The sequence below is a fragment of the Thermobia domestica genome, chromosome 3 (assembly GCF_964235325.1).
Source record: "Thermobia domestica chromosome 3, izTheDome1.hap1.1, whole genome shotgun sequence".
Classification (NCBI taxonomy): domain Eukaryota; kingdom Metazoa; phylum Arthropoda; class Insecta; order Zygentoma; family Lepismatidae; genus Thermobia; species Thermobia domestica.
The window spans coordinates 273,170,420-273,192,069 of record NC_137456.1 but is presented as its reverse complement, the minus strand read 5'-3'; the positions used below and the strand labels follow the sequence as shown (position 1 = coordinate 273,192,069).

Genomic DNA, 21,650 nt, shown 5'->3' with positions numbered 1-21,650 from the left:
GATGTCTGTTAGAGTTTTAGTTTTTGTGTGACTTTTTTCAGGTTCTTTCTCCAGACCATTGTATTTCTTTTATATGTTGCACAGAAAGATAGTCCTTTTTCCAGGACTTCAAGTTAGTCGGGGTTTAAAATTTTATTTGAGAGGTTGTGTATGAGCGATTCTTTCCTTTTCATGTTTTTTTCTGAGTCTTCTCTTTTCTTTCTTCTTATTTGGTCATTACTTTTGTTGGGTTGTTTTGTGGGTTTTACAGGTGTGTTAGGGTTTGGTATGTTTCGTTTGACTCTTTTCTGAGATTTTTGTTCTTTAAGAAGGATCTTTGGTTTTGGTTGGGTCTAGCATATTTAATTTTCCCTTTTCCTGAGCTTTTGTTGGTTCTAACGAGGAGCAATGATTTGTGTTCAGGGTTGGCATACTCAATTCTACTTTTGGAAATTCTTCAAAAACTCAATCAGTTTCTCTATTGAGTTCCTTCCTTTGTGGGGTGTTTTGTCTTCCTCTTCGGTCCTCTTCTGTTATTCGTTTGTCTGCTCTTTGCTTTTTTGGGATGGATCTTCGTCTTGAGGAAGTTCAGAACTACTTTTTTTTTGCCCACTGCACTCTTTTGTTTCTTGTAGCCCTTGTAGAAGGATTTGCATTCTTCTAGGAAAACTCCCATTCGTCTTCTAGGTTTGCTACTAGTTGCTTGTAATGTTCTATCACTTGTTTGTTTATTTCACTTTCTGCTTTTCTAATAACAATAATAATGAAAACCAGAAAGAAAAAGGGGAAAGGAAACAGAACGATATACAAGGGAGAACTGAAGCCCCTCTTAGATATTACATAAATCACATATTATATATATACAAACGCTAGTAAAAAGGAGAAACCGAGCTCTAGTAAGCAAAGGAAAAGGTTGCTTGGTATACACGGAGAAACCTGACTTCATGTCCCGCATGACAACTTGTATATAAAGAATAGTATATTAAATATTCAAATGGGAATATAAAAGCTATGATAGTTATATTGGTTTAGATGCTGTGAGAGTATTTGTTAGAACGTTACAAAAAAAAAAGGATAATGAAATAAAGGGGATTTATGGTAAAAAGTTGAAATGAATCTATTCACCAAAGAAGTAAAAGTTTATAGAAGCTCGTATACTTGTAACACGTGAGAGAAACTTCAATTATTTAGCACCAGCACTTCAGAAACTAATATATTGAAGAGAAATTTTCCAAGGATAAAGTTGATATGAAAGATAAGTTAGAAGTGAAATATGAATTAAGAAAATGTTTGCAAGAGGTATGAAGACACATATGTAGTACTACATGCTAAGGAGGATTGCAAACCAATGATGATGAAGTATCTCATTAATCAAAAGCCGTTTACAGCAAGTTAATGTCTTAGTCCATTCGGTAGAAGTGAGAAAAAATGGCGAAAATTGCATTTTTTTAAAAAAAGGTGGCGTGTTTATAACACCTTTTCAAATAATTTTCGATTTACCTTGCCTCTCTGACATTACTACATTGATAAGCGTAATTACAATACGTTCACGCAGGTACACTAATATCCAGTATATAGTCGCATGTCTACATATACGTTGTTGTAGGAATATAATTTGAAAACGAATTCTCTCGGTATTTCTTATAATGTCAGTATGTGTATAATCGGCAGACATGTATCTAGCAAATTTCATGTCAAAAAACAGTAAATAAGAACAATAAAACGAAAATAAAACTTTCTTCTCCATTTAGCAACCTTTTGTTTTACTCATTCTAATTTTCGTATTTATAATTGTTTTCCTATGAAATTTACCACATATATACATTTCCCGATTATACACATAGTATTAGTACTAAAAGTACCCTGCAAAATCATTATAAAAATTATATTCTTACAAGAACACAGCCATAGAAATGCGACAATCAATTTGACATTAGTGTACATAATTTTAATGTGTTGAAAACTTGTAAAAATACTCTCCAGGATGGTATGAGATGTCAAATTGCTGTAAAGGGTTTTGTTATCTTCACACTCATAGAAAGTCATCTATGCAATGGGATGTCGTATTTATCTAAGTATATCGGAAAAAGGGTATTTGAGAAACGACAAGTATTTTATCCCGTGTAACTTTCATCTTTACTCCAAATCCATCATACCATGATCGTAGTATTAGACAATAAATTACTTTCGATGTTCATTGCCTCGTGTGTCCAATTTGCGTTTACTGCTGTAGACCTCATCAAAATTTCCATGCTTATGATTCTTTCCTTACTTTGCAGCACTGTATTGCTAATGTATTGTTGAATCTTTTACATATAAATTTGTAATATCAATAATCTTACGTATTATATTTTATATAATATTGTGTTTAGAAGGCAACAATGTTGTATTGTAGAGTATGGTAAAAGAAAAATGTCTGCTGGCTGATTTCCGTGCTACAAAATTTCAGCATCTTTAGTTTAAGAACTAGAAGTACATATAAACTGTCTATCCTATACTGTATTACATGTTATGGGAAAGTTTCAGTTCGCTACTTCCTCTTGGATACTTTTTTTCGTCATTCGAAAGGTTGAGAATTCGTGATCCAATGTTAAATATGATTTGAAGGTTACGAATTGTAAGCAGAATAAAGATGTATGATAGTATTTGTACTTTTGCATAAAGTTCGTTTTGAAATGCGATTAATAATTTACGATTGGATATATAATGTGAATTTGTCGTTATGTTCAGCTATTACCAATCTATTTCTGCCCAAAATTTTATAATTGAAAGAGAAAATATAAAACTTTGAATGTTAAAATTTTCTTTGTAATCTATTCGTTGCAAAAATTAAATTGAATATTCCGTAATCTTACAAATCCTTATTGAATGAGAGACTTGTTTCTTCGCTTTCAAACTTTATTTTCTGAAATATGTTCTGAAATACAGTGGTTCTTTCAGATATGTTTTTGGGGGCACTCCACTTCCAGAGACCAAAATAATACGTGTATAATGTAATAATAAACACCAGCAGTGGGAGACGTGCCCATGCGCATTCAAAGTATGCTTCCTGGAAATTTTTTTTCTGAAAGAAACACTGATACAGTACGGCCTAGTAAGTGCAATTATGGTAAATTGAACTGCGGCAGTAAATAGGATGTGAATATCAATATTAATAGGTAATACAATAGGATTATCTACGTCTTTCTACATTATATATATAACTTCACATTGTTCAGTGGCATGCAAATGATGATACTGAAATGTAGATCATAGCAAGAGTAATATTTTAATATCTTAAGATAAATACGCAGAAATATCTTAAGATAAATAAACATTAAGGCAGATACATTTATCGTAATGTGTTCCATAATGATTCGAGTATTAGATCTTTCCATTGTCATCATTGTAGTGTTTTTCGTTGTTTACATTGTAATAAGTGTGCAGTATCCTACAAAAAGATACACTAATACCTACTTTGTTTTTGCGAGGGAAGCCGAAATAGTCCTCAGATGGATAAAATTTATTAATGGTAAATTTTCTTTAAAAGTCTATATTTCAGCTTACATGAAAAATATGGGTTATATATATTTCCAAGTACCTAGCATTCTAATTGTCAACTATTTATACCCGGTAGAATTGATTTAGGTTAAATGCTAGATATAAAGCAATAACAAAGAAAAATAATCCTCAACCAATTGTTGTGATCCTCCAAATCAATATATTATCATCAGGTCAAATTTTACTGTGTAAATAATTTAAGCCTACTAACCTGGCACATTCTTGACAATAACGAAGTTACTGATAATCGTCTACACAACGTAATTTAAACAATAAATTTCTCTCTTTATAAATTTTAGTTCCCTGGTGTCTGCGCGTTCCTGGTTTATCTATGCTAATATCCGGAACAAAATTTTTTAATATCTGAGCACTTAACTTTTTCTGCTTTAATGAAGTTTAGCATTCATGTGAGCATTGATATGATGATTTAAAACTGCTTTTTGATGGAACATTGCTCCACGAACTACAGATTAGTGAGGTCTTTTACCCGTATGTATTAAAAAATGTACCTGCAGAGAACGTTTTGTCGAGAACTGTTTACCACATTCGTGGCACCGATGGGATTTCTCTTTTCTGTGGGTTAAACTATGGATCTTTATTTGTGACTTCTGAGTGAAACCCTTCCCACACACTTCGCAATAATGATACTTTTCCTCAGTGTGGGTAAGCAGATGCGTTTCTAAATGATCTTTCCGAACGAATCCTCTTCCACATTTGTCACAAAAATAAGCGTTTGTCCTTTTATGAGTTAGCATATGTATGTTTAAACTTGATTTTTGAGTGAAGCTCTTCTCACATATTTCGCATTTCTGAGACTTTTCACCTGAATGAGAAATCATGTGGAAATTCAAACTTATTTTTTGAGAATAACCTTTACCACACATTTCACAATAAAACGGTTTCTCATCCATATGTGTGTACAAGTGACGTTTCAAGTGGGATTTGCAACTAAATAACTTTCCACAATTTTCACAGTGATAAGGTTTAACTTTCGTATGTGTTTGCATGTGAATTAGAAGCCCTGTTACTTGTTTATACTTTTTGCTACATATTTCACATTTATGAGGCCTTTCTTCACTATGAGTAAAAACGTGCATTTTCAATCCTAATTTAGACGTGTATCCTTTCCCACAATGATGGCAATAATAAAGATATTGCATCTTCTGCGCTTCTAGGTATGACTTATGACATAACTCTTTACCACAGTTAAGACAGTATCGATATTTATCCCTAGAATGAAAAAAGTTGCATGTTGTGAAATTTGGGTTAGATCTGAAAGTCTCGCAGCAGCTCTGGCAGTAATATTTCTCATGCATTTGATTGGCAAGGTGATTATTCAAATATAATTTTTTACTGAAGCTTCTGTTACACTTTTTGCATACGTAACGTTTCTGCTCTGTATGTGTAAAGGAGTGAGATAATAATTGTCCTTTTGAAGCGAATGTTTTTTGACACTTGTCGCAACAATAATGCTTTTCGCCCGTATGACTAAATATGTGTCTTCGCAAACTTGAACTCTGAGTGAAACCTTTCCCACACACTTTACACTTATTAGGCTTTTCACCTGTATGCGTGTTCATGTGATTTTCCAAATGTGTTTTGAGTATGAAACCTTTTCCGCATTCATTGCAGTAATACGACTTTTCGTTAAAATGGATCCGTAAGTGATTTCTCAAATTTGACGTAGTAGTGAAGCCTTTACTGCAGATGTGACAATGAGGTTTCTCTTTTGTATGTGTAAATAAATGAGCTCTTAAGTCTGATTTGTGACTGAACCTTTGTCCACACTCTTCGCAGTAATGGAACATCACATCCGAATGGAGTGATATGTGACTTCCATCTGTGGATGAATTAGTTATTCTGAAAGAAGAGAAAAAACAATTTATATTATGTGGCTATATCTTACGTGATGCTTTCATCTAGTTTTCTTTCGTCTCTACACAAATTTTTCTACAACTGAAAAAAAAATTATAACTTACATATTAGTCTATTGTGATTCGCCGACTTTTACAAGTTGTGTGTTAAGGAAACTCACAGTGTGTGTAAGAAGACTGTAATTAAAGGCAGTGGAACATTTTCATCATATTTCTACACAACATACACTAGTACAACAAAAGTAGATAACAGAACCATGGTCAGAAAACAAACTGTGGGAATCAAACGCCAAGTTGCACATGTTTATAACTCAAGCATGAAATAAGGGACTGGTGAACTCTGAAAGTCACTGCTGGCTCGACATTACAGGGAAATAACGTAAAATTTAAGAATTAACATATAACATAAAATCTGAGAATTAACACAATCTAATCGAATCGTAAGAAAATAAAACTTTCCAAACCAACATAAACCACATGTCCAGTACCTTTTACACTTTCGTTTGTGTATTATAAGGTATATCCATAGAATAACTAACAATAGTCACCTTTATAGTTTTCTAAAATTTAATGTAGGTAATACTGTATGCAAATATGTTCTCAGAGCACAGAAAAAGTTTACTGGAAAATAAATTTTACTAGAGGAATTTATATGAAAATTCTAACATGACAAATCTAATTATTATTAGAAATTGGGAGAAGAAATATTCTCGACTCCTATGGAGTATTTACAGCAAAGCATAGGGAAGCACGCGCCGCTGATTTTGTTGTTCGCTTTCTCCCGTTCCACTAAATTTTCAATTATAAAATGATTATTGAAAAAGTGTGATATTCAAACTCGAAATTTCGGAATATTAACTCACCGGAAAACCGTCACCGATTAGCAATGTTATTGATGATTAGATAGATCTTCCCCGTCTAATATAGCCTCGATGCCGAAAAGGACATTAAGCTCAAAATCAGCTGAAAATAAATTTTAATCTAAAGGAAAATATCGCACGATGTGGCGTCGGAAAGTGTCGCCATGAAATATTCGAACGATTTCAAGAACGACTGTTTAAATGTAAAAACCTAAAATCAAAGACGATACTCTACAACAAAAGGAATAAGTTCCAAAGATTCTAAACGTATAAGACTTCATATATAAAAGAAAATGATGAATTTGTTACACATACTGAAGAATCAATGTGATTGTGCTTGCAAGTTCTCGTGTGCTTTGAGATTTGGCAACCTCGAAATCGTTCGTGCCGAGATCAATAAGTAAGTTGAAAGGGAAGCTGCGTTTTTTCAACAAGAAGTTTTTCTAATGTGGTCGTGTTTAATAACAAACATGGATTTAGAGCAGAAGAGGATGCATTGGGAAGTGTATGAAGAAATACAGAAGAAAACCTGTGCACAGGACTGTATCTGTAACAAATAAGTCACGACTGAAAGAACCTTTTAAAAAAGAAGATAGAAGACTGAGACGTATCTATGCAGATAAAATTCAGTATGAACAAGGTAAGATTTTTCTTTTACCACAACTAGAAAATTAATGTTGGTATCGGTACAAATGTGCTATAATACCGTGGATATTCTGCTAACATTGAACATTGATCAGCCGTAAATGAACACGTGCACAAACTGAAATAGTTACAACATATTCGGGTTATGGGCCGATAAAGCTTACTTTGGACGCCTTCAATAGAGTGTTGAGTTTGTTCTGCACATGTACATTGTTAAATTTTATTTAATTACCTAAAGATATATGGGGAAGTGCAAGTTTATATCCAGTATTCGAAGTAAAAGACAAGGTTCTGTGGAAGTGATTTTTTTTCTTTTGGTGGTGGTAAATTGTACCGTACAGGAATGTGTGTTGTAGGTAAGACGATCACTATATTTAGTAATTTGTATTGTTTAGTTGTAGGCGCGGAAATGGACTTATTGAAGAATATAAAGCAGTTAACAAGTGAGAAAGACTGGCCCGTGTGAAAACGGAAAATCCGAGATGTGTTAGATTATGAAGGAACTCTTGAAGTAATTGATGGTATATTACGGAAACCAGAGGGTGCTTCAGAAGCTCAAAGGAAGAAATACAGGGAAAAAGCGGACATTTATCTGAACGCCAAAAGTTATGCAAAAAATATGATCAGAAGTGCAGTGACTAATGAAGTTTTAGAGAAAATTACGGAAAATGAGACAGCTGAAGAGATGTGGTTGGCCCTGAAACAGTTACTTCAAGCTACTTCTAAAGATCAGCTAATTAAAATATGTATATTTTTATTGGCTTTTTCGTGGAAAGTGATGTTTCTATACATGTTGCAAAATTAAATAGCTGTGGATGGAACTTAATAATGCTTTCAAGGAGAAAGGACACAATTACCACATATGTTATTGGTTTGTAAGGTGTTACATATCCTTCCCAATACTTTTAAACGTTTAAATTAAGATGGATGTTGCACATAAAGCACGAAAAACGTACTTTTGACAATATAAGTATGCAAATGTATATGTATGAACGGTACTTTGCGCAAAATTCATCAGAAACAAAATACAAGAAGGCATCTTTACCACAAGAGGAGTTAATTGTTAATCAACCGAAACAAGGATTCAAGAAAAAATCTGAGCAGAATAACATTTGTAACTGCTCTAAATTTAAAAGTCATTGGGGTCGAAATTGTAGGAAATGGATGGCAGATAAAAATCCTTCCAGAAATAGTCAGAAGAAATTGAAGCCAAATGAAACGAGGTCAACAGTGGTTAACGCAACGAATGAAGAATACACAGCTGGAGAACATAGTCCTCAAACCTGGTAGATTGACACGAAACTAATAATTCAGTTTTTTTTTTTTTTTTGAGAAGTTTAGAAATTCTTGAAATATTACAGCCACAGTTAGTGTACAGCTGATTGTACTAGGGTAAGGTGATGTTAAGGTAATAACGAAGGTAAACGATAAACACGTATCTTTTGCAGTTTCTGATGTCTGGTATGTTTCGAAAATCAGTAACAATCTGTTTTCAGTTTTAGCAGCTCAGAATAGAAATCGTAATAGGAAGTTTGTTCCCTGCAACTGAATGTTGGTTAATAGTAGACAACGAAGTGATCGTACAAGGAAAAAAGGGAAGTAGAAAGCACATTATTCAAAACTGAGTTTGAACGTGTGATCTTAGAAAACAACGCAGAAGTAAATGTATTGTCGGACAGAGCTTTGTGACAGCTATATCATTCAAGGTGGCGTCATCAGGACAAACAGCATATTGAAGAGTTAAAGATGGGAGAACTGAATATTTGCGTGAAAGATAACAGTATGCTGTGTGAATCATGTGTATATTGGAAAGACATACGTTACCTTTTAGCAATCTAAAACCGTCACAAACAGACGGAGATTTATTGTCGACAAACGTATAACGACGGGTTTTTTCACGAATCGTATCAAAAGTACAGATATTTCATAGTGCTTCGTGATGATCATTCGAAATATCGGTTTAATATACCTGTACATCTGAAATCTGAGGTAAAAGAGCATTGCGACAAGTATTAGCAAGCGCTAATGCTGAAAGTCATGCCATCAAGTAATAAATTAGTGATAATGCAGGAGAATTTCATAATGCTGAAGTACGTAAAATACTGAAAGAGAACGGCATTTATCAAAGACTCACAGCTCCTTACACACACTAGAAGAGAATGGTGGTAGCGAACGACAAATGAGCACCATAGAGCAATGGCAAGAAATTTTCTCTATTCCAATTCAGAAATACAATTCCCATCTGAAATGTGAACAGAACTGGTTTTTACTGCAATTTTATATTTTAAACAGAACAGCAGAGTCATCTCAAAAGGGATTAAGTCCGCATGAACTTTGGAAGAAGCAGCAGCCAAGAATTAAGAACATGAGATAAATAGGATGTAAGTGCTTTGTGCAGCTTTAATGGAACAAAGTGATGGAATCATTAGAAGAGAATGTGGCATGGGTGTTAAGAAAGAAAGCAAGCAGAAGCAGAAGAAAACAGAAGGAAAGATAGCAATTCCTTTTAAATGGGTTTATAAACTGAATACATAACCAGATGGTAGAATTGAAAAATATAAAGCCAGATTAGCTGCGAAAGGATTTAGACAGAAGAATGTTGATTATAAGCAGACGTTCAGTCCAGTTGCGAAACTTGGAACCATAAGAGCAATTTTAAGTGTAGCAGTCAATGAAGTTTTGAACTTATTGCAACTCGATGTGTCGACAGCCTTTTTACATGGAAAACTGGAGGAAGAGTTATATATGAAACAACCAGAAGGGAATGAAGATGGATAAGAAAAAGTATGTAGGTTAGGAAGTTTACACGGATTCAAGCAAGCACCTGGTTGTTGGAATAAACGTTTTGGTGATGTTTTGCTCTTTAAGAAGAGTGAAGCAGATCCATGCATTCAATAACTAGAAAGAACTTGAAGAATTCTTGATCGAGCTGAAGAAAGAATTTAAGATAACTGTACAAGAAGCAAAATATTTCTTAGGACTAGAAATAGAGAAATATAGCAAACGTAACATCAAGATACTTCAAAACTTGTACACAAGTTAACTACTACAAAAGTTTCATTTTGACTAATGTAGAACTGTCTACTACGATTCCGAGAATGATGATATCAGATCAAACAGACACGGAAAGTCACACATATCCTTACCTTCAAGCAAGAGATGGCTTAATGTATATGATGTAAGGGACAAGGCCTCACATCGCCTATAATGTAAGTGTATTATCAAGAACTTCAGAACATCCTTCAGAGACAGATATTGTAAGGCTGAAACGTTATTTAGGTATTAAGCATTAACTGGTGAATTACGAATTTTTTATTTGCACAATACGAACACAGGGATATTAGAATGCTAGAGTGATGCTGATTTTGCTGGATGTGAAAAGACAGGAAAATCAACCACTAGTTTACTTGTACTAAATTCAGGTCGAATTCTTAGATGGATAAGTCAACGACAAAATATGGTGACGACATCTACTACAGAGTCTGCGCTAATTGCAGCTACTGAAGGAGCAAAAGAAATTATTTGGCTTAAACGTCAGTCACTGCTGTACAAGTAGATAACAACCGGTAATACAAGTAGATAACAACGCAAGTAGAGAAGGTTACATTAAATGAATTAGAAATAAAACAAATTTCTAGAGAAACAACTAGCCGATTTACTAACAAAACCAGTTATGAAGAACCAGTTAGTGTCTCTTTGTAATAAAGATAGGACTAGTGAAGTAAGATGTTATGAATTCATGTACATAGTGGTGAATGAATGAATGGGGGTTAATGGGGACATCAGCAACGAGGCTATGTCCCCGCCACGATCAACAACGTTGCTCAGGACTGCAAGATTAAAAAGGAATTACAGGCTAAAACCAAGACAGTGCAAAAGAACGAGAGTGCTGCTAAATGAATAGGAAAAGGATAAAAGCAAAAGTGGAAGATAAAAGAATAAGATAAAAAAACAATAACAATATACAAAACTAAACTTTCAACATGTGAGAAAATATAAAAATTTAGCAGCAATAAAACAATGACAACAGACTAAAAACAGCTCAGAGAACGCGAGCAACGCCAATACCACGCACGAACTCAAGCACCCGGCCAACAACATCTCTATCATCCCACAAAGCACGGGTAAGGAGACAAGGCAGTCCGTAATGTTCCCTGAGATCTGAGTATTCAGGACATTCCACAAGAATGTGCTGAATACTCAGGGGGACTATACACTCCTCACAAAACAGAATCCGCAGCAAGTAGCCGTGCGTCAGATGAGATGTACATAGTGGTATATAGTTATTGTGTTTGTTTTAATTAGTATTTTTTCCCACAGAAAACTTGTCAACAAGAGAAAGTGTTACATATACTGAAGAATCAATGTGACTGTGATTACACGTTTTCGTGTTTCTTCGGTTAATATCGCGAGTTACCGGTTTTGACAACTACGTCGTTCGTGCGGGGATCAGTAAGTAAGTTGAAAGAGAGGCGCCATTTTTTTTAACAAGAACAGTTCTTGTAATGTAGTCGTGTTTAAGAACAAACGTGGACTTAGAACAGAAGGGGTTGCATTGGGAAGTGTATGAAGAAATACAGAAGAAAACCTGTGCACAGTCCCGTATCTGTAACAAATAAGTCAGGAGTGAATGAACGCTTTGCAGAAGAAAATAGAACACCAGGACATATCTATGCAGATAAAATTCAGTATGAACAAGGTTAGATTTTTCTTTTACCATAACTAGAACATTAATGTTGGTATCGGTACACGTGTGGGGTATAACACCGTGGATACTCTGTTAACATTGAACATTGAACAGCCATAAATGAACACGTGAATCAAGTGAACTATTTACAACAGAACTTGCACACAGTATCGTTTAATTTACTTCCACATGAAAAATTATATCGGAATCAAATCGTTTATTTTCTTCAAAAGAAAATGAAATGAAATCTTTGAGTTTTACGTCCCACGGTTATGCCGGTTAGGCTAAAGGAGACGGTGATTATGAGAGATGAGTGAAATGGTGGAATGAAGAAAGTGGGAGGAAACGGGAGATCCCCGAGAAAACCCACGAGCACGGTGTTTGTCCACCACAAAGTTCACTTGGCGGGGGCTGGGATCGAACCCGGGACCCCAAGCACCAGAGGTGAACGCTCTACCACTGAGCCACCGCGCCCCCCTTTCTTCAAAAGAGGACACTGCTGAATTGTAGATATATTTTCTTCTATACTTTGCTTTAGAGTTTGAAAGTATTATTACAGTGTTACCTTATACTCCCCAAATATTAATCAATAAAGTCCAACATGATGTAAAAGAAAATTAGTAATATCATGTATAGACATATAATGTGCCTGACAGAAAAAGATAGATAAGTTGATTTCGTTAGCTTTTCTATTTCATATTTTTGAAGTATAAAATTTGAAACTAAGATACTAAAAATATCAATGTGAAGTTCATGCTGGAGTTTATATTTTATTATTATTAACGAAATAACATAATTCTCAATCTATAGTTGGATTTGAGGTATATAGATTAGACTAGCTTTTACTTTTAAATGTCCGAGTTTTTTCGCCTGACCGTCAAAAGTGGTTTCATATCAGACCAAAGTAACCAATGAGGAAAATTATTTCAATTCAATAATAGTAAATGGTGCTCCAAACGACGTCAAGGTATCAATTCATTTACAATATATGATATAAGCAAAGGTGCCTTGTAATTTTAGAGCAGCCAGAAGAAGTGATGCTATATTTTGGATCAGGGCACGAGAGATAGAACTGCATCAATTCCTTTGCAACACCACCATGGTCATCGTCTTGAAGTTATTCATCTTAGATTAAGGTTCCAAAAATTTTTAATAGCAAAGAGCCATCCGATATATCGTTCTCGAGTAGCTTTCTATCATTAATACACATCTAACGTTACTTCTAACTTAAGTATAATTATTTAAGTTATTACCTATATAATATATGTTTATTAATGGGGTGCCTACTCATCATCTGAGACTTCAGATCCTCATAACATGTACAATTTAATTAATAAACATCTTACAAAATACACTTAGGAGCTTGCAATTTTGTACTCTAATGCAAAAATTCAATGCAATTCAGATCATTATCTCAATTTTAAACCTTATGACTTAAATTAATTGTAGTGATTACTCATGCAATGAGGTAATTACTACTGCAAGAAAACAGAAGAAAGACTTGCAGATCTTATAAATACTACAGGTGACTTTCTTTGAAGAACACATGATGGGAGGGATGCATTGTGACAATTTCAGAAGCGAAACTCGTGCATACGACCTTAACTCCCACAATCATTTATGGCTTGAGCAGTCTCCCTTCCCATTCCAGCCACACTTTCCTATTCAGTTTCTATGACTGCGAATTATCTCAACTTGCTTTTTTGGTGGAAGCTGGTGTAACATACATGTCAACCAAATACTCCGTAGAACAAAAATAAGGATCTTTCAAACCTCGGTATAGAACATATATTTCCGATTGCTTTTCTACATCTTTTGTTGTTTTTGTGCAAAAATAAACTCTGTGAACGAAGCACAGAAGCATTTTGATCCCTACATTTTTAGAGCACTCTTGGAACGTATCTAGTTAGAATTCTGTGCTGTGTCTTTGTGTTGTCAATAGTTCAAAAGAATGGAAGACTCAAGGAAGAAGAAGACATGATTTCTTCACTGCCAAGGAAAAAATAGCAAAGATAGACGAAAGCGGTTTTGTCCAATCGACTAGCTCTCAAGCGCCTCAAGAAAAGCTTTCATTACCATTAATCTTCAATTAAAACCGGAAGTCGTAGAAATTAACCATTTCCGGTTTAAATACTGATCTCCATAGTACAGGAATGGTAACAGCGAGAAGCGTTTTCTTACATTCAATTCGGTATTCTAAATATATCTACCATCTTCCGTTTTAAGCCTCTATTCACGCCAACAGTGGTAGAAATCAATGACTTCCCGTTTTAGCATTGATGGCTATAGAACAAAAACTGTAATAAACAACAAGAAGCAGTTTTCTGCAATGAATTAAGCGTCCCAACAATATAGACTTTGTCTATGGTCTAATCTCTCTACTACAACCGGAGGTATTAGAGATCTACTTCTATTTCCAGTTTTAATATTAACTGTGAAAATATCTACCACAGAACTAAAACTCGATTGCGTGATGTACACTGACACTGCTCTTTGCCTTTGAACTAGATTTTTCTTTCTTTGTGGAGTAGCCGTCGACTGTGATTTCTAAGTAAAATTCGAGGTCATAGGTACACTACGAGTTTACTATTAGGTAAAGTCATACTTTCACAAATACTTTAGAAGAACAGCACACATTATTTACCAGTCTGTCCGAATAAACACTGTTCAAGCTTGAGTAAGCTAAACCGAGTGCCGTCTGAGCAAGGGATTATGACTTACGGAAATATATAAGATTATCCGTATGAAATTAAAAGTATTTTAGATTTATAATGTAGGAGAAGCAATCGTAAAGATCTGAGAGGTTGTTTGGTTCACACAGTTACAGTTAAGAAATACATAAGAGTCTAATTTACGATGAAGCAGTAAGGATAAAGTCTTCCATCATGTTATTTTGTATACCTCACAAACAAAGTTGTATACTTCATGAGATACGTGTTTGTAATGGCCACCTCTCTTATTCAAGGCGTTATCATAATTTTGTCCATCCCATGTATTTCCAAGGGTGAACTACCCTGTTGATTCTTTGTAAGAAAATTGGGTTACGTTGTATTGTCAGGCTATTAGTGAAACATTTGTTTATGAAATATGAAGAGAATGGCCTGACTAGTTTTATTTAAAAAAAAATCGTCCGAAAACAGTCACCCAAGATTAAAATACCCGTTCTGTATTTTTAAATCACTTATATCACAGTATGGGGTTGTTAATAAAATATTTACGTATGAAATATTAACAAAAGTCGTTTCAGACGTTTGCGAGAAAATTGTTCTTTTATTAAATCTTTCCCTTGAGGAAAGTACTCTTATTTTTGGAGGCAGAGAAAATGCAACTTCTTCCCTGGAAAAGTGGAAAACTGGCACTTTTAATATATCCATTGCTAGCCTGAAAATATTCACCATGTTCCTTTATCCCACATTTCGCTCTGGAGTTAGTGCTTTCTTGTACCGTTACGACAAACTTTCTGCGAGATATATCACTGAAATAACGCATTTGTGCACCAATGTTGGTCTATTGAGTTCCTCACGTTTTCGTGTGAGGATCCACTTTTAAAAGTTATTTTCTAACACTATGTGTATATATTATATTTACTTACTTTTGAGTACCAGAACTAGAAATGTTCGACCCCGCAGTTCCACCTGTATTTATGACCATAGTATAAAACACTAGAAAATCACCCACGCAGTGTACATTAATGTGACGTTACTGCGTCTCTCCGTTATTAGCCTGGTTGGTTTCGTACGTTCAGAGTTTAGCACTGCTTTCTGCACCGATGTAATAAGAAACGTGAGCCTTCAGCGCAAATCGAATCCTTTGTAACGCATTGAAACTTCAAGACTCTTCCACTGGGAATCGAACCCCAGATTCGTGCTCGAAAGCTGTGCGAGCTAGCCAATGGGAAAATTGTTTTATGGGGTTTAGTCCATCGTTTCTGCTCAATGGATTTTCAAATAAAGTTTACTCTTTTCATTACTTCCAGAAAATTATTGGAATAATGTAGCCAGAAGAAAGGAAGTAACTACCCGCCACGAATTTCAAATCCCAATCACTAGAAAGAATAATGCAGTTTGTATCTATGTAAAGGTCTCATTCAAACTTAGTGCTCCAAAGGAATGCTAAATTTCAACCATAATATGTATTGAACTATTGATCTTGCTCTTCAAAGTATATTTTTTTACAGTGTGGGTAGTGTTATTATGAAGAGTCGCAATATACTAATATAAATTAGTGGCTAGTAATAATTATATCAGTACAGATATTAGTAACGCACAAATTGACATTCTCTACCTGAACTTTACTTTCGCATTATACATCATACAAAAGGAAATAACTAGAAGCAAATAGGTCAAATTGCCGTATCCTTTGTAGTGTTCACAGAAAATCTATCTGCTCTGCGGAAACGAAGGATACAAATGCGATGAGGATGGCACCACACGACGTTCTGCCACATTCATTGAAAAGGACTTCAGTGAGGGAAGAATCACTGCTTGTCAGCAGCACATCTGTTCGCGAAGACCAAATTGGAGTAGACAAGCTTCAAATAAATCGTCCTTTACAATGTAAACAAAAAAGTTCATTACTCTTGATTTACAACAGTAAGAGTAAAATTGAAACAATCCAATTTTTATTGTTTGTCTGTGTTCGTATGGAGAATTTAAAGTTTGCTGAGTATCATAATTGGTTACACATTCACGGAGAAAAAATTTACACATATTATGGGGCTGAGAAACCAGCGGTAAAGGTATAAGAATCCCTTAATTCACAATTGTCTTCCCAAACTTTACAAGGAACTTTCGGCTGAAAAATACCCCATTCCTTCTACTGTAATGCACTGAAAACTAGGTCATCTGCGGTACCGTTTAATATTCTTGAATGCAACTAATTTTTCTCATGAGTTTCCTTGGTCTTATAGAGACTCATTTCAGGAACTGAGACTCGAAAGTACTTGAAAATTGAAAAACGAGAGTCACCCAAATACATATACATATAACGTATTTAACCTTGTTTTAATTTCAGATTCTGATTCTATATATGAAACATTTTCATGAATCTTAGAAGTACTAGAAAATGTGTAATTATATATTAATGATTTCTATCGTACAATTCTTCTGGTTCATTTAACTTTTCTGAAACAAAATGATAACCAAACTTTTCAATAAATACACTCTTTGTATTATGTTTAAATTGGATATAGATTTGTTGGGGGAAAGGAGTTACATTTATAACAAAGCATCACGAAGATTATCCGTCCCATATCACTTTCTTTTTTTTTTCAAAACTTGTTGAAAAACTATACAAAAATTCAGGTTAGGATCAGAACGGAAGTGACGACAGTTAGCAGGGTTGCCAGTACGTCAGGTAAAAAATGTTGTTTATTCTAGTGTGTGTGTGAGCATGTTCAAACCTTTAGAGCAGGAAGAACAAGCTGAGCATATGCAGAAATGAAATGTGGCGGATTTCTGTACAGTAGTATGATTTTACATTAGTTCCACAGAACATCCACTTAGTTTTTCTTTTTCAATTTCGTCACAGTGATCTTTAGATGTGTCAAATTATGCGTAAGCGTTTGAAAGAAGAATAAACAAAACAAATGCAACGGTAGTTTTCTCTGTACCAAGTATTAACGAAGCCGTGTCACTTTAAGCTTTGAACGATATCAGTGATTACAAGAAATACACATTATTTTATATCTAGGATTATGCTTTGTTGACATATCTACAACTTATTTAAGATTATTCCTTATATTTAATTTACGTAAATGCGGATCTGCAGTTTTCTCAACTAAATGTCATGACATTTGCCAAGATGCCGTGCGACTCCGGAGGTACTTGATTCACACACATCTACTATAGAAACAGAGATAATCTCTGCACCACTTTGACATTCAATTCTTAAACAATATACGAGTTATTACGTTGAAAGGGATTCTTCAAGATGTAACTGAAAAATAACTATCACACAGAAGGACTGGTGATGTGATTTGCACTCGACCTTTCATTTTGTTCCAGATTAAATGGATTCGGGGGGAGGGGGGCGGTGGTTCAGTGGTAGAGTTCACGTCCAGTACTTGGGGTCCCTGGTTCGATCCCAGCTCACGCCGTGTGGACCTTAAGGTGGACAAATACCGTGCTCGTGGGTTTTCTCGGGGTTCTCCCGATTTCTCCCACTTTTTTTATTCCACCATTTCACTCATTTCTCATCGTCTCCTTTAGCCTAACAGACATAACTGTGGAACGTAAAACTTGAATTACAACTGAATTCCTTAGCTCTGAGATAGCAGATCACGAAAAGTTTCCTTCTTCCCAAATATATCAACCTGAAGTGTGAACTGCAACCGACAAAAAGAAGCGTGAGAGTTTCAACCTTATGGATATTATTATTATTATTATTATTATAGAGCTTCTCTAGCATTGGTTGCTGGGCAATTAAGATTATGCTACACATTCTGAGAAATGTAAATAATATGGGAACGTTTCCGCTGTAAATGGACTTCATATGGTACTATGGACGCAGATATGTTTTCAACATTGGTGGGACGGGCAAGGGCGTTTGCATAATCTATTTAAAAAAAAAAAAAAAAAGCGGTGGTTAAAATATTTATAAAGTTGAAAAACAATGTTGTGGAAGATCAGAGGAGCAGGGCTGTCTTCAATATTTGTATTTCATTTTCATAAATATGTGGAATAAAAAAGAAATGTTTAGTGTTTTAGTTCTTAAATAACAAACAAATACATAATTATGTGTTTTTTCTAATTATATATATCACAAACGAAAGAGAAAGCAGCCTCCTCCCCCAGTACTAGACAACGCTAAGTACAATCCTCGAAAAACATTAGTGTATGAATATGATGTTTACAATTTTCACATTTCAAGGAATAAAGTTAGCAAAGCCCCCTGAAACAAAACCGTAAATACCCCACTGTCCTAGTAAGGCAATCTCTGATGAACCGCAGAACACCCTTTTAGCCGAATTCTAAGAAGGAAGGTCATGCACTGGCAACCGTTCATTGACAGAGGGGTAGGCCTTGGTAGGGGTGGGTGTCAGTGTTGTCGGATTTCCCATGTTGTTGTGTGTGATATATGGCTTTTAAACATTAACCTTAATGCATTCACGCAGTCTTTGCGGAAATCCGACAACAATGACCGGAGACGTTGCCACGGATTGTCAATTCACTTTGACATTTTGGTGTCTGTAGTTATCGAGCAGTGGTGCGCCAAGTGTTTTATTTACATTGTTTTTATATTAGTTTGCGGTAGTGTAGTTTTGTTGTGTTGTGTTTAGTTGTTGTTATTGATTTTCAATTTGCGAATAAATCGCAATGGCTTCAAATTCTCCTCAGTGCTACAAACAGCAGCAGAAACAAAGTAAACCTCTCACTACAGAAGAGAAAAGAATGTTATTAAATGTGTATACATACTTTCGTAATCAGGGGGAAAAGGGGGGCATGGAAATTGTTAGAGAGACTTTGAGAAAAACATCTGAAGCAACTCTCATTTTTCCCTCCACTATTATGAACGTGAAGCGGGAATTTTTGAGTAATAATGGTCAAGTGTCCACTCCTAGGAAGAAGAGACCGAATGATACGAAAGTGACTCGGCTACAGAAATATGATACATTTACACAAGCAGCAATACGGCGCAAAATTCATAACATGTATAGAAAGAAACGAACTCTCTACTTTAGCGAAAATTCAGCGCGTTATAAATGAAGATAGTGACCTACCGAAGTTTTCTCTTCCTACTCTTCGAAGATTCATCATTGATATGGGGTTTTAATTTATAAAACGTGGCCGCAAATCGCTGCTGATTGCGTAAAAAATGTTGAAAAGGAAATGTGGGAAGCAAACGGTCTTATCAAAATAATACACGACAAGATATTAATAAATCTCGAGAGTGATACGTCTAAACTAGTTTCATATTTGTTCAAAATTTCAATGAGTATGTTAAAAATTGATTATGCTCTAACCCACTGTATTACTATGGCGTGATTTGTACTTCCATATTCAAGCTTTAAAAAATAAACAATTACTCGAAGCAATTTCCATTGAAATGAAAACCAATGATTTAAATCGATAAGTGCTCGAGTTACAGATTTGCGGTATAGGAAAAAGAAAATACAGAATCTGACATTGGAATATCTACACGGCTTGCTACAATCTTGCGACACTACAAAAGATTTCAAGGAAATAAAACTGAAATTTCCTAATCGGGAATAGAGCGAGAAACTATGTAAGTAGATCTCTCGTACGAACAGGACAAATAACCTCAAGAATCGTGTGTGTGTGTAAACTTTACAACGCACGAATAACGAATAAAATCCGTTGGATTTTAAAATAATTTTGGGAAGCAATGATGTTTGTCTTTAACACGAATATTATACCTCAATACATGTAGTGGAAGTGCAAAGATTTCACCAGAGCAAGAGAAACAAATTTATCACGCTTAACGTTGACGAAATGCAGCTTTTGCTCCCCCATATAAAGGGAAACGAAATCTATGAGGTTTTTTTTTTTTTTTTTTTTTTTTTTGAAGTACAGCAAATCAGTACAATTATCTTGAAATATTGAAAATACTTCGCAAAAATTTGGGAAAAAGATGTCTCGACGTTGGGAAAATTATTTTTTGAGCAGAATACTGTATAAGCACATAAAGATCTGTTTGTCATGCAATTTGTGGCTCATAAACGAATGACAGCCTTGCAATTCTGCTTTGTTGCTGGATCCAGCACCATACGTATAACTCTTTTTTCGTTTCCTGACAATAAGGCTGGCTTCAAAAGAACAGCTCCTATCTCAATTCAAGATGTAAAGTTAGTGAACACAAATCCTTTAGGTGAATTCAAAAGAAACTACTATTTCTTTTAATAACGATGAAAGCATCTAACACACAAATCAGCACATATCGCAAAGAACAGTTTAGAAGTTGATATTACATCAGAGAAGAAAGCGGTAACTAACAAAAGTACTGAGTTAATCACAGTATATGTGACTTGTATATATGATTTGTGTATGTGTTACACACAACATTGAAGTAAGTATTAATTGATAAGGTATTGAAAGCGGAAGGAAAGCAGGTGTACCAAAAAGACATCGAATACAATTCAGCAAATAAACAAATCGAAGACACGACTAATGGAATTCCGTGCAATTCCCATTTCATTAAGAAAATAATAAGATGATTCCATAAGGAAAAGAAACACTCTCGCAAATAACATGGAATGTGAATTTAATAAAAGGATGAAAAATGTGACCTAAAACTGAAAATACTTTCAATTGTAAGGCAATACTTTATATATATATATACACACAGAGGTAGGGACACTTCACCAAATATCACTTCTTGTTTCATACCGTCTTGAATGGTTCAATACGACCTTTTCTGTTTGAAACGTGTATTACTTGGAAGTGCTTATTCGTATCAGAACGCAGAAAAATATTTGTTTTCACTATTATATGCTTCTTATTATAAAAATATAGACCGTCTTTAAGAGTAAATGCCACACAACTGAACCAACTCTATTTCCACAGATCTGCATTTAAAAAAAAAAAATAATTTTCACTAGATTTTTTCCATATAATAACATGCACGGTATATAAGAAGACGATTATCTAGATGGTAATACCACAAAATGGATATATGATTCGGACATAAAGAATAGTATGATATGGAATAACAAGAAACATGATAAGTGAAGAACTAACAAGATTATTTACAGACTGTCGAATTCGATGTATCTCAAGTAATCAAGCAAGGAAGAGAAAGAAACATAAGGTATATAGCGTAGGGTATACGGGAGTAGATACTATATATTGACGTATTTCTTAGTATAGCTTCAAATGCAATCTATTCGAAATTATATAATTTTGTGTTAAGAATCTGTGTTTGACTAAGAAGACCATGTACAAATAGTATTTAAACAAAGGACGATAAAAAGTGTGCCAAATATATTTAACACAATGTATTAGAACACAATATATAACTAAATTGAAACTTCTAGGTGGTACAGTAAACAATGAAATACGCCAGAATCTTTGTCATCTAAACAAGAATTCTGGACTTTCATGCAAC

The 21,650-nt window shown here is 34.6% G+C and overlaps 1 protein-coding gene across 3 annotated transcripts in view; it reads right to left on the bottom strand.

Annotated features, from left to right (window-relative positions):
- Positions 1-1,139: 1,139 nt before the first annotated feature.
- Positions 1,140-21,650, bottom strand: part of LOC145681050 (uncharacterized) — a 47,157-nt gene continuing 26,646 nt past the window's right edge. For all 3 annotated transcript variants that reach the window (XM_081752385.1, XM_081752384.1, XM_081752386.1), the window contains exon 4: positions 1,140-5,379. In XM_081752385.1, coding sequence (XP_081608511.1) covers positions 3,990-5,379 — 1,390 coding nt within the window. In that variant the 3' untranslated portion in view covers positions 1,140-3,989. The remainder of the gene's footprint in view (positions 5,380-21,650) is intronic.